Genomic DNA, 14,059 nt, shown 5'->3' on the forward strand with positions numbered 1-14,059 from the left:
TATTTTTGGACACTTGTATATAAATTTCAAACTTCAAACCTACTCCTAATAATTGAAGTCTATATGTAATTATTACATTAATTTTTATTAAAATTACAATAAAGTTCATGATGAATAATATTAGATTTTGTAACCTTGAAATCTTAATATAATTGAATAATATTAGTTTACAAAATCCTATATTTTGTGAAGGTGAGTTGGGAACTTATTTGATTTGGGTTCGGTTCAAATAAACGAAAATTCTATGAAGTGCCTGGATGATATCATGGCGAACATAAATATCGAAGGTACGTGACATATATCCATACATAAGGTCCCATAATTTTCATTCATAACATTTATAACTGCCAAAGCCTACCACCAGCACATATTGTCTTGTCCTTTCTGGATTTTCTGTTCTAGACTTCCCCTGGAGGTTTTAAAACAGGTTTGGTAGGGAGAGGTTTTCACACTCTCTTGTAAAAAAAATGTTTTGTTCTCCTCTCCAACTGATGTGGGATCTCACAATCCACCCCCATTGGCACTTGTTCTCCTCTCCAACTGATGTGGGATCTCACAATCCACCCCCATTGGGTGCCAGCGTCCTCGTTGGCACACTGCTCGTCGGTGTTTGACTCTAATACCATTTGTAACAGTTTAAACCCACTGCTAGCAGATATTGTCCTCTTTGACTTTCCTTCCAACGATTCTCCTCAAGGTTTTAAAACCCATAGGGTAGAGAGAGGTTTTCACACTCTTCTAAAGAATGCTTTGTTTTCCTCTCTATGACGTCGAATCTCACAATCCACCTTCCTTGGGGTCCAACGTCCTCGCTGGCACACCGCCCGGTGTCTGGCTTTGATACCATTTGTAACAACCTAAAGCTCACTTTTAGTAGACATATTGTTCTCTTTGAGCTTTCCTTCCGAAGGATTCCCCTCAATGTTTTAAAACACCTCTGGTAGGGAGAGGTTTCCACACCCTTATAAATAATAGTTCGTTCCTCTCTCCAACCAATGTGAGATCTCGCAACATTAATCTCATTTCCTTTCTCCTTTCATCATGACATATTTCATATATGCATCGTTTATACATGGAAATCATCATATGATCAAACCTATAACTTTACGTGGCAGTAATAACATGACGTACATAGTAATTCATTTCATTTACAACATGGCGTAATGGAAGGAAGAAACCCATACACATAGCACAAACAACACGGTGAAACCTAAACACGACAACATTTAGAAGGAAGAAACCCACACGACATCCTTTTATAATCTACCAACAGATACCTGGGATAGACGAGTGCTTACCAATCTATGTGCTTGATGAGTAGGAACTGCGACGATGTCGATCATGATTTGGAATCGATGTGCACCTATGAAGTCACAGAATGAGATTTTTTCATAGTTACTATTTTTCTCTCTCTCGAATGTATGGTTCTGCGAGTCTAAACATATGAGAGGTATTGGTTAGTTCAAAGGGCATGGCGCAAGGCTTTTGAAGAGGGGTGTGGGTGGTTTCCTTCCACGGATATCGTGACATGAATAAGATTCAAATGAGTTTAACATCCTACATTGAAGTATATTATTCTATATTTACAAATATTTTATTTCTTCGTAGATAAGATATTTGGACTATCGAGGTTCCTTTAATAGGTTCTACAAATTTGATCTTATATTTGAAGCATAGCCCGAAAAGATACTACACAAGTCTTCGAAGTTCTATCTTAGTTTTGCTTATTCTTAAATAATTCAAAGTCGATCGATAATTCATTTCTAAATTATTTAAAAGTTACCATCGGTGAATAGTCCGTTCTTATCATTGAGAATCGAAGGAGTGGAAACTGTTGATCTATCTAGATCGAAGCCCTTTTTTCGGAAATAAAATAAAGTTGATGTGATAACCCACCAACTCCAATGAGAACCTATCATTCATTTCCCTATTAATTTCGTACCACATATCATAATTGAATTCATATTTTTACACACATTTATCTTACATTTTTCATTCACTTGTTTGAATAGAACCACACTTAAGCTAGTGGACTAGACCATCTTCAGGGCACAATCGTAATTTCCTCTCCTCCGACAACATTTTGGCAAATTCCACAAGTGCATCTTCGTTGGTTCCTTTCCCTTTAATTGGTTCAAACATTCCAGATTCCAAATTTACCCTCGACAGTGGTTTCTTTAGCAAATTCTCCCCCACTTGTAGCAACTTTTGCAGATTGCCTTCTGTTGCCATATCCATAGACGAAACATCACCGCTCAATGTATCGTCCTATTTATTGTTAAGAATGAAAAATAAAAGTGGGATTAAAAGTGCGATCATTCATGTTTACAATGTTTAAATAAGATTTACAGATATCTTTAAGATATATTTTATAACTAATAATGTACCTGAATACGAAGATAATGTTGATTACAGTGAGAACACTGAAAGATGCTGGAAATATGATAGTCCACCATATCACCACTAGCATCGCTAAAAATATCAACCAACGGTGCCGACCCACCCTGGTAGATCCAACCAAGCACGCCCCATTTCGAACATTTAGCTGCACTATACTTTCCATCATTTTTAGGCACCCCGGTGCCCAAAGAAAGCACCAACATCTTCTTTGTTTCCATGGGTTTAATACTCAAATATTCACTTTTTCGTCCCAAGGTGGCCACCTCTTTTGTCACATGGGTTATGGCCGCCAGTGTCTACATACCAATTTAAACCGTATCAAATATGATATATATAGTAAACTATAATTTAGTATTAAATATTCTTAACAACAAGCTTACTGGGTTGTTCGCTGCAACTCCTCCATCCACCATATCAAACTTACGAACATTATTTCCATTAGAGTTCTTGGTTTGAAATTCGTGCCCAGGTAAGAAAGTTGGTGCTGCCGAGGTACTAATGCAAACATCGGCCAATCTTGGATTGTTCAACTCATCTCGTTTCGCCTAACACATCAAAATCACTTCAATCAACCAAAAAGTTGTTATGAACATCAAATGTTTTTTAGTACAAAATTTGCATACATCAAGTGTTGTGAAGATCACAGGTTGTAAGCGCTTGATATCAAATGCAGGAATAACGACATGGGTAAGCGTTTGCTTCAAGGTTAGCTCTCCAAGCAGCTCATTTATCAATTCCCTCAAGTATTTTCCATCGTACTTTGGGCCCATCACTTGCCCAAATACATTCATTATTGAGCTTAAAAGATGACTGTTTTCATCACAAAACACCAATTTAAAAGGTTAAGAACCAAAACAAACGTAAATTGATGGAGAAAAGGGAACTGACTTTCTTTGTGGGAAGATATGGGGAGCCTTTTCCAAGTAAAAATGGATGAGATCTTTAGCTGCATATAATGGTCGGTTGTTCTTGTCGGGAGCTGTGAGCATGGATGTAACCAAACCACCTGTACTTGTTCCTGCAATTACATCAAAATAGTCCGCTATTCTTGCATCTGGACCATCCAATTCCTAATCAAAGTGCATATAAAACGAGAAGCGTTTTAAACATTGTTTTGAAATGATGTAAAATTTGGTTTTGATAAACACTATATGTACCTGAAGCTTGGCCTCGAGGAAAGCAAGGATGGTTCCGGGAATGATGCCTCTAATGCCACCTCCATCGATACTCAAAATTGTTACCATCTTCCCCTTCTCGAAAACAGATGCCATTTGTTGAGAGATGTGGGAAATGGGTATCTGGAGAAAGGGTTTATAAGGGAAATCTGACCACTGTTTTACTAACCAAGGCTCCATTCAATAATGGAGTTTCAATCCCCCACCTAATATTGTCCTTTTCCTTCTCTCTAATTGATGTGAAATTTTACAATCCACTCCTTTTTAGGTCCAGCGTCGCCTTTATCCAATTAATGTGGGACCACCATCCAATCCACCTCCCTTCGGAGCCCAATGTCTTTGTTGACACACTCCCTCGTGTCCAACCACTTCGGGGTTAGTGTCCTTCTTGGCAGACTGCCTTGTGTCCACCTCCCTTCGAGGCTCAGTATCTCCCTTCAAAGCCTAGTGTCTTTATTGGCACCCTGCTTTGTGTCCACCTCTCTTCGAGGCACAGTGTCCTTGTTCACACATCACTTTGTGTCCACCCCCTTCGAGGTCCAACCTCATCGTTGGCACATCGATCAGTGTCTAACTCTTATTACTATTTGTAATAGTTCAAGTCCACCGCTAACACATACTCTTCTTTGGGTTTTTCCTTTCGAACTTCTCCTCTAAGCTTTTAAAATACTTCTATTAGGAAAGATGTTCATACTCTTATAAATAATGTTTCTTTATCCTTCTTGACGGACGGGAATCTCACATACTCATTAATTAATTCGTGTTTCACGTTGATCATTATTGATTCGAGGAAACAAGAAGACATGATGTTTATTGGCCTTATCGTCTTGTTCAAATTTCTGCATTTGTCTACACTTCAACGAATCTAATTTAATATTGCCTTTTCCATTTTAACTCTGCTTTAACTATTTAGAGGGTTCTTCATTATATATCACCTTCTAGTATTTTCAATTTTACTTTCAATATATATTAATAATTTTCATTTATATTCTTTTTGTAAAAGGAAAATGATTAAAATAAAGTTGATAAAAAGATGATGTATTGTCAAATTATTATTATTATTAATGAAAACATAATTGTACCTCCCTGTGAAAAAATTATTTTTCCTATGCCTCAACCCATTTTGGGGAGAACCAGTTAGCTCTAGGTTCGAATGGTTCTGGGTTCGAATGACATTTCACCCCTAACTACAACTCATCCGTTGATTCTTTAACATCAGTCGGTTTGGACCTCCACTTAGTTTCACCCAAGCTTCATCCTGGTCATGGATAGATCACCCACGTTCGGGTCCATAAACAGTGACAATTGCCCCATGAAGACTCGCTTTCGCTACGACTTCGGTGGGTTCCCTTAACCAAGCCACTGCCTATGAGTCACCGGCTCATTCTTCAATAGGCATGCGGTGAGAGTCCTAGTCTCCTCCCACTGCTTGGAAGCTTACGGTTTCATGTTCTATTTCACTCCCCGATGGAGGTTCTTTTCAAGTCAAGGGTCGTGCTTTATAAAATTAATACTTTAATTAACATGAAACTTTCCATTAATAAATATTTATAAGCTTAATTTTTTAAAATAAAAAACTAAAGTTGTATTCGATAATTATTTGGTTTTAATTTAAAATAAATAAATAAAATGAAAAATAATAATAGAGTTGGAGTAATAATAGACTGAACAAGATGTTTTGGACTTAGTCAAGCAACATTAAGAGACCGACACTCATAAATTAAAGTCCAGTCAAACCAAAACATAGCCGCCATCATTTGGTTTTCTTTGCATAAATTCCCTGTCTATGGAAGTCCATATCTTTTGACACAACCCTCTAGTTTCATCTTTTTGTTATTAAGTAACATGCTCGTTGGATATGTATACTAATATCATTTTCATGTTTTATGCTTACTATGAAAAACATCAACATTTTAAGACAAACGTCATGTTATCATTATACTCATTATATCACCATAAAGTGCATCAAACATATCAAGTCTGTAATAGACCAAGGCTTCAATAATGGAGTTTCAACAGCACTGTTTCACTAAAGGGAAATGTTAGCTCTGTTACACTAACCAAGGCTTCAATAATGGAGTTTCAAAAGCAGAGCTAATCTATAATAGACCAAGCTCACGACTAGTAGATATTGTTCCTATGTTTTCAGGTTTTTTCTCAAGATTTTTAAAACACTTCTCTAGTAGATGTTTTCCTCTTGTTTTCCTTAAAGATTCTAATATGTGTCTGGAAAGGTTTTCATACCCTTGTTTGTTCTCTTCCTCAATCGATGTAGGACCACCCCCAATCCACCCCTTTTGAGGCCCAGTATCCTTGTTGGCACACCGCCTCATGTCCACCCCCTCTTTAGGACTCAGTTTCATCGTTGGCTCATCTCCCAGTGTCTCGCTCTCATATCATCTGTAATAGCTTAAGCCCACCGCGAGTAGATATTGTCTTTTTTTTTGGCTTTCCCTTTCCGGCTTCCTTTCAAAAATTTTAAAATTATATTTGTTACGGAGAGATTTTCACACTTTTATAAAAAATAGTTTCTTCTCCTCCAGAATGAATGTATCTCACATTCTCATTATTCCATTTGTGTTTCACGTTGATCATTATTGATTTTAGGCAACAAAAAGACATCATGATGCTTATTGGCCTTATCTCCAATTTGTTCAAATTTCAGCATTTGTCTAGACTTTCCACGAATCTAATTTAATATTGCCTTTTCATTTTAACTCGAGGGTTCTTTATTATATCACCTTCTATTTGGTTACGAATCTTATAGCATTTTCAATTTTACCTTCAGTAAACCGTCAGATCTCAGAGAAAAGGAAATAAGGAATGTCGAGAAAAAAAAGATAGATGACGAACGGTTTTGTCTCGTCGGACATAAATACTAACGAAAAAGAGACCTTCGGTCTAGTAAACGAAAGATGAGCAAACACGCAGAGGATTAACACGATTGTAGCGACCCTAAATTTCTATATATTTAGAATAGCTACTAACGTTTCATGCTCATCTCTTAAATGCGGAATATAATTCTTAAATGTTCATCATAAATAGGAAAATTTTAAAACTTTTCGGACACTTCAAACTAAACACTACCGAACTGATGTGTTTAAAAAACATAACAAAAAACAAAAATAAATACAAATGAAATAATTTAAATAATGAAATTCAGACATCCTATTCTAACCTAAGACTAGTAAATTTCATCCGGTGGAGTTTGGAATCCCAACATTCCTTAAAATCTAAGACTCAAGTGCGTAACATGTCTTTTAAAATTTGGTTTAAGCGCTCCGTTTGTCCATCTGTTTAGGAGTGGAAGGGGTGCTAAAGTTGAGCCGAGTACCCAACGCTTTTTGAAGTCTGCACCAAAATGCTGACATAAAACGTGGATCTCGATCCAACACTATAGATACTAGAACTTCATGTAGTCTTACTATTTCTTTCACACACATTTAACTCAGTTATCAACTGTATATGTGGCTTTTCCAAATAAGAAGTGTGTCAACTTGGTCAACTTATTGACAATTACCCATCACTGTATAGCCATTAAGCGTTGTGGGTAATCCTACTATGAAGTCCATTGCTATGTTTTCTCACTTTCACTCTGGTATACTTAGGGGCTATAACATCCCCACTGTCTTTTGTCTAGGAGCTTTCACGTGTTACAAACTAAGCACTTACAAACTTGACCATGTCCCTCCTCATGCTCTCCCACCATAAATATTGTTTTAAATCTTGGTACATCTTAGTACCTCTTGGGTACATAGCAAATGGGGAGTTGTGAGTTTCCGTTAGTATCTCTTTCCTTAACTCCTCTATTGTCAGGACACATAAGCGTCTTTGATACAATAATTCTTCATCTACGGACTTCGATAATCCATCTACTAAACTCTTGGCTAGCTGGCTTAGGGCTATCTGTAGGTTAGGATCCTCTCGTTGGGAGGTAATAATTCTCTGCCTAAGCGTAAGTTGCACTTCTTCAACTCAAAAATGGCTCAATCGGCTCGATTTAACAATTTTGACATCGACCCTTGCATTTTTTACCCTTTTGGAGTTGATTTTGACTATAATTAAGGTAATTAAGGTCAGTACAATGCTCTATTTCACTATTGCAAGTTGAATTTACATTAGAATTGTGAGATACTTAACGAAAGGCAATGAACGACCTAATAGGAAACGATCCCGACAACGTTTGGAGCAGCTTCGAGGAACGAAAGCTTAGCAAAACCCAAATTTAGTGAAACACCGGCTAAGGCTAAACAAGTGGTCTTACTATAGGATAGGCTAGATCATTGCTTAATGTATGACGACAAGTGCCTAGTGGTTCCTGCACATGTCGTTTATACTTTATATTTATGATGCCTTGAAGACGTTTTATGATATATGACGTATGATGTATGATGACGTGTATGAGTTATATGATGACGTCTTATGATGTTTTATAATGATTATGATATGTTTATGATGATGATGATGCATGCTAACATGACGATGTAAGATGATATACTTCCTTGATATGATGTTATTTTCCATATTAAGTTGAGAAACATGTTGTGAATGCCATGGTGCAGTATGATGATAATTTTCCTAGGACACAACCCTAGTTAATGTCAATGATGATGATACTATGAAGATTAATGCACATATATTACTTCTAGTAATTACTTATAGTAATACAAGGATGAAATTAGGGTTGTGTCATAAAAATGTTTTAAAGACAAGAAACCATAGGGACCTCATGCATTTCTGTATGTACATAAACATTGGGATATTTTTCTTTTTACGATGATGAGTACGGACGTGTATGCTACATGATGATGGTGATCATGTCCTCTGGACGTCGCTACGAACAGCTAATTCGACTATGATGGGTCCAGGGGGTGCGAATTGTCTGAGGATTCACTCTCGCACGTGTGGGTCGTGTGTAGGGAAATGCACATCTAGTTTAGTCCGGACTGGATGCCACCCCTAGGATGTTTTAACGATAGGTCCCTAGAGCATGACTTTCATATGTTTGCATTTTTACGACCCCCTCTAGTAGAGTCACTTACTGAGTATTTTTCTAAATACTCAAGTGATGTGCTACATCATTCTCAAGTAAAGGCAAGGGCCCTGTACGACTAACGACGACATCGCAATCAGAGACCATGACACGTGCGTAGGCTAGTAGCAGTTTTAAATTCTAGTCTTAGGTTAGAATAAGTTGTTATGCATCTCATATTTTTGAATTATTTATTATTATTGTTTTTAATTCCGTTTTTTAATTACATTTTTAAACACGTAAAACCATAATGGTGTTTTCAATGATAATGTTATGTTTTTTAGATGAAGCTATGATTTTGCGATTATGTTTTAAGAGTTAAATTCCGCACAAAAGCTTAGGTTAAGATGATGGTAGTGACTTTAGTCTAGAGTAGTTATATTATATTAGAGTCAAACTCCTCATTTCCTTAATCATTCATGTGCTCGTCTTTTACTCGAGTGTCACAATTTTAAAAATTAAAATGAGCCTCAATCGGTTTCTTATTAATGTCATACAACTAATACTTTTACAATTTGAATTAAAAAGCATTAAACACAAGAATTATTAATGAAGAACAAGTATAAATCAAAGGAAAGGAGTTAGCCTCAAGGGCTCAATCGTAGCTTTTTCTCATCCGACAACATTTTAGCAAATGCAGCAAGGGCCTCTTCATTAGTCCCTTCCCCATCAAGAGGTTCGAAGTTTCCCGACTCCAAATTCACCCTCGACAATGGCTTCTTTAGTAAATTCTTCCCCACATCGATCAGCTTCAGTAAATTCCTCTTGGTGGCAATATCCACAGACGATACATCACCCGTCAACGTGTCATCCTGTTGATATCCACAGTCATATATTTTCAGAATGTTGTAGCGGAAGCAAAAGCAACATTGATCGCACTTACACACCCATAAACAAAAATTAAACAAAGAGACACAATGATTACAGGTAGCAACCAATTCAATAATAAAAGTATTTACAAAGTGTATATCTCACCCTCTCCTACTGTAAAATCTTTCAACAAAATTTATCTCAAATGTTACTGAACAAGTACAAAATGACACTCAAATTCAATCAAAATTTAATACTCTCAACCATGCTAGACAACAACACACCGATGATTCATATATCACATTGAGAATATGAACAGAAAAAATATTATGAACTAAATGAGAGTTATGACAATACATATTCATGACAATTTACAATAAAGCTAAAATATCTAAAGGCTTCTAAGAGTATACCTGAATACGAAGATAATTCTTTTGATGGTTTGAAGATTGGAATATGCTTGAAATATGATAGTCTACCATATCATCGCTTGCATCGCTGAAAATGTCGACTATAGGTGCCGCTCCACCGTGGTAGATCCAATCAAGCATGCCCCATTTTGAAGATGTAGCTGCGCTATACTTCTCATCATTCTTAGGCGTACCAGTGCCTAATGAAAGGATCAACATTCTTTTTGTTTCCATGGGCTTTATGTTTAATAGCTCATTTCTATGCCTCAATAAGCTCATCTCTTTGGTCACATGAGTTATGGCTGCTAATGTCTACAAATTCAATTTAGAGAATGGTTTTTACAATCAAAAGATGATGCTAAAATATGATGCTTACTGGGTTATTGGCTGCAACGCCACCATCAACCATGTCAAATTTACGAATGTTTCCTTTGGAGTCCTGAGTTTCAAACTCGTGGCCTGGTAAGAACGTTGGTGCTGCTGAGGTACTGATGCAAACATCCGCCAATTTTGGATTCTTTAGCTCGTCCCATTTAGCCTGAAATGCCAATTTTGTTACTTCAATTTCGAGAAATAATATAAGATCCCACCTCGATTGAAGAGGAGAACGAAACATTATTTCCTCTCCCTAGTAGAGACATTTTAAAAACTTTGAGGGAAAGTTCAAAAAAACAATATCAGCTAACGGTGAGCTTGAGTTGTTATACATGGTATCAGAACCAGACATCGAGGATATGTCAGCGAGGAGGCTGAGCTATGAAGGGGGTGGACATGAGACAGCTGCCAGCAAGGATGTTGGGCCCCAAAGGGAGGTGGATTGGAGGGTCCCACATCGATCGGAGAAGGGAACGAGGGTCAACGAGGACGTTTGGTCCCAAGAGGGTGGACTGAGAGATCCCACATCAGTTGGAGAGGAGAATGAAACATTCAGGTGTGGAAACCTCCCCCTAGCACATGTATTTTAAAAACTTTGAGGAGAAACTTGAAAGGGAAAGCCTAAGGAGGGCAATATCGGCTAGTTGTGAGCTTGAGCAGTTATAAATGGTATCAAAGGTAACACCGGGCAATATGTCAACGAGGAGGCTGAGCCCCGAAAAGGGTGGACATGAGGCGGTATGCCAGCAAGAACGTTGGGTCCCAAAAGGAGTTGGATCGGGGGTCTCACATTGATTGGAGAAGGGAACGAGTGTCAGCGTGGACGCTAGGCCCTGAACGGGGTGGATTATGAGATCCCACATCGATTAGAAAGGAGAATGAAATATTGTTTATAAGGATGTGGAAACCTCTTGTTGGGCCCCGAATGGGGTAAATTATGAGATCCCACATGAGTTGGGGAGGAAAACGAAACATTTTTTTAGAAGGATGTGAAAATCTCTCACTAGCAAACGTTTTAAAAACTTTGCGGAGAAACCCGAAAGAGAAAGCCCTATTATAAATAATACATAAATGGTGGTAAGAAAGTGTTCATACATCAATAGTTGTGAATATGACAGGCTGAAGACGCTTAATATCGAAAGCAGGAATAATGACTTGTGTTAGCGTTTGCTTAAGCGTTGTATCTCCAAGTAATTCGTGTATCAATGATCTCAAGTACTTCCCGTCGTACTTTGGCCCCATAACTCTTCCAACAAAATTCATCACCGAGCTTAAGAAATGACTGATTTCACATTAAAAAAAAAAAAAAAAAAAAAAAAAAAAAAAAAAAAAAAAAAAAANATTTAGTAAGTGCAACCATAATGAAAAGCTACCAAATACAAATTATTATACAAACCTTCTCTGAGGGAAGATTTTTGGTGCATGTTCCATATAGAAGCGAGTAAGATCTTTCGCAGCGTACAAAGGTCGATTATCCTTGTCAGGAGTTGTAAGCATCGAGGTCACCAAACCACCTGTACTCGTTCCAGCAATTACGTCGAAGTAATCAGCAATTCTCGCATCTGGGCCATCCAATTCCTATACAAAATCAATCACCAAATTAAACTTCATATTTATCTGTGTATGCGTTATTGTGCAATCCTAACAGTGTATATACCTGAAGTTTAGACTCGAGAAAAGCTAGGATAGTTCCGGGAATAATGCCTCTAATGCCACCGCCATCGACACTCAAAATTGTTATGACCTTCCCCTTCCCGAAATCAGGTGCCATGATTCGAATGGTGTGTTTTGAAATTGGAGTTTGAGAGTATGGTATTTATAAGGGAAGGAAAATGAATTAGGGAAATGAGGTAAACGAGGCATTATGGAATGGTATATTGGAGCCATAATTCGCGAATTTCAAAGCATTATCCAATCCATATTTGGTTTTGTTTATGTTTCACGTGATCATATTTCTTTATTAAATCTTATCGCCAAAATAATAACATCTTTCCCACTTGACTTCAAATTTGGCTCTTCCAAAATAATATAAATTTTAAATTTGATATATGTCACCATCTTCTTATGATTATTGCTCTTCTCAAGGAAGGAAAAAACCAAACGAAACCACTAAATAATATTTCCCATTTCTTCTCTTGTTTTAAAATTTTTTAAAATATAAATATTTGATAATACGTTTTGTTTATCGTTTCTCGTGTTTACGAAACGATTTTAAGAATAATAGTACTCCGACTAAGGCCAACCAAGTAAGTGACCTTACAATAGGATACGTTAGAAATTGTATGAGTTACAATTTGTGATGTATGAGCTATGATGATGTATGAGGTATATCGTATGATTTCGTACGTTAGTTATATGTATCTATGGGCTATGATGCATGATGATGTACGTGAGTTATATTACGATGTATGACGTATTTGATATGTTTGATGCACTTAATGGTGTTATGATGAGTATGATGATTGCATGATGTTTATTTTAATATGTTGATGTTTTCCATATTAAGCATGCTATATATGATGATGAGTGTCATATTGCATCGGGTCGATAGATCGACCTAGGACACAACCCTAAAAGGATGAAAATGATATTAGTATAAATATCCAACGAGCATGTGTTGCTTAATATAACAAAGAGATGAGACTAGAGGATTGTGTCAGAAGAGATGTTAAGATGGGAATTAGATGGATCTCATGCATATTGTATGTACATAAGCACAGGGATACCTCCCCTAGAGATGATGAGTGCGGACACGCATAGTATGATGATGAGGGTGTTCACAAGGAGCATGACACCAAAGCTTCTACTGACCTTCGGACGTCACTACAGACAGTTAGCTTGACAGAGAGGATCTAGGGGGTGTGCGAGCCCCCTAGGAATTCACAATCGCACGTGTGGGTCATATGTAGGAAAGTACTACACATCCATAGTAGTTCGAGACTGGAGGCCACCCCTAATATGAGATGAGATAGAGACAGGTTCCTAAAACATGATTGCATGTGTTTGCATTAGCATGACTCCGATAGTGGGGTCACTTACTGAGTATTCTTCAAAATACTTAGGTCGTGTGCCACACCATTTTTTTTTCTTCAGGTAAAAGCAAAGCATCTATGTACGAATGACGGCGGCATTACGAGCAGAGACTGTGACATATGCATAAGGTAGACTCATATTTAAATTATAGTCTTAGATGAGAATATGTTTTTTTGCATTTTATTGTTTTAAATTATTTTGTATTGTATTTATTTTCTTAAATTTTCAGTATTTTATATTAAACACGTAAGATCATGACGGTGCTTTTAAGAGTTAGAAGATGTTTTAAATGTTTTCGACATTTATACTATAGATGATGTTTTCTTTTAAGAGTTATATTCCGCATTTTGAAGAAACATGAGACATTAGTAACAACTCTAAGTAATAGAAATTTAGGTCGTTACATTCTCATAGTCATATGGTTTTGGAATGTAAAGTAACAAAATTGTGCCAAATGGAAAATTAAAAAAAAAAAAACCAAAACCAAACCGCAAAATCTCACTGGTTCATATTCTCCAACGAAAAGGAAATCTCCAGTAGCGTAAAGAAAAACACAACAGATCGAAGANATAAAAAAAAAAAAAGTGTTGTCCTGTACTTGACCGACGCCCCTACCTGTTCTTCCCCGACCCATCCCTTTCTTCTTCTTCTTCTTCACACTTTTCTGTTTCTTTTCATTTATAATCCCATTTACTCCTCCCTTCATATTAACAACTTGTTTTCCATCTCATGTTTTTCCGATAGTTTCATTTGTCTTACCATCATTTTTGCCTAACAAAATCATGTTATACCTAATTTACCCCACATATATACGTCACCTCTTC

At 36.9% G+C, this 14,059-nt stretch overlaps 2 protein-coding genes across 2 annotated transcripts; both read right to left on the minus strand.

Annotated features, from left to right (window-relative positions):
* Nucleotides 1-1,857: 1,857 nt before the first annotated feature.
* On the minus strand, nt 1,858-3,698 carry LOC111794542 (patatin-like protein 2). Its single transcript, XM_023676574.1, has 6 exons — nt 3,558-3,698; nt 3,289-3,470; nt 3,024-3,210; nt 2,781-2,945; nt 2,388-2,696; nt 1,858-2,268 (listed from the first exon to the last, which is right to left on the minus strand). The coding sequence occupies exons 1-6, from the start codon at nt 3,669-3,671 to the stop codon at nt 2,026-2,028; spliced, it is 1,200 nt and encodes a 399-aa protein (XP_023532342.1). The 5' UTR covers nt 3,672-3,698; the 3' UTR covers nt 1,858-2,025.
* Nucleotides 3,699-9,078: 5,380 nt separating this feature from the next.
* LOC111795937 (patatin-like protein 3) lies at nt 9,079-11,973 on the minus strand. Its single transcript, XM_023678581.1, has 6 exons — nt 11,860-11,973; nt 11,599-11,780; nt 11,298-11,484; nt 10,204-10,365; nt 9,831-10,139; nt 9,079-9,419 (listed from the first exon to the last, which is right to left on the minus strand). The coding sequence occupies exons 1-6, from the start codon at nt 11,971-11,973 to the stop codon at nt 9,195-9,197; spliced, it is 1,179 nt and encodes a 392-aa protein (XP_023534349.1). The 3' UTR covers nt 9,079-9,194.
* Between the last annotated feature and the right edge of the window lie 2,086 nt (nt 11,974-14,059).

The sequence above is a fragment of the Cucurbita pepo genome, chromosome LG05 (assembly GCF_002806865.2).
Source record: "Cucurbita pepo subsp. pepo cultivar mu-cu-16 chromosome LG05, ASM280686v2, whole genome shotgun sequence".
NCBI classification, from domain to species: domain Eukaryota; kingdom Viridiplantae; phylum Streptophyta; class Magnoliopsida; order Cucurbitales; family Cucurbitaceae; genus Cucurbita; species Cucurbita pepo.

Bases quoted from the DNA above. Each gene is read 5' to 3' on its own strand.
- LOC111794542 (XM_023676574.1), bottom strand. From the start codon at position 3,671: ATGGCATCTGTTTTCGAGAAGGGGAAGATGGTAACAATTTTGAGTATC. The intron at 3,471-3,557 runs GTACATATAGTG...CACTTTGATTAG, and splicing joins TCCTCGAGGCCAAGCTTCAG to GAATTGGATGGTCCAGATGC. The intron at 3,211-3,288 runs GTCAGTTCCCTT...TGATGAAAACAG, and splicing joins CATATCTTCCCACAAAGAAA to TCATCTTTTAAGCTCAATAA.
- LOC111795937 (XM_023678581.1), bottom strand. From the start codon at position 11,973: ATGGCACCTGATTTCGGGAAGGGGAAGGTCATAACAATTTTGAGTGTC. The intron at 10,140-10,203 runs GTAAGCATCATA...TTGAATTTGTAG, and splicing joins GCGTTGCAGCCAATAACCCA to ACATTAGCAGCCATAACTCA. The intron at 9,420-9,830 runs GTATACTCTTAG...GGATATCAACAG, and splicing joins AGAATTATCTTCGTATTCAG to GATGACACGTTGACGGGTGA.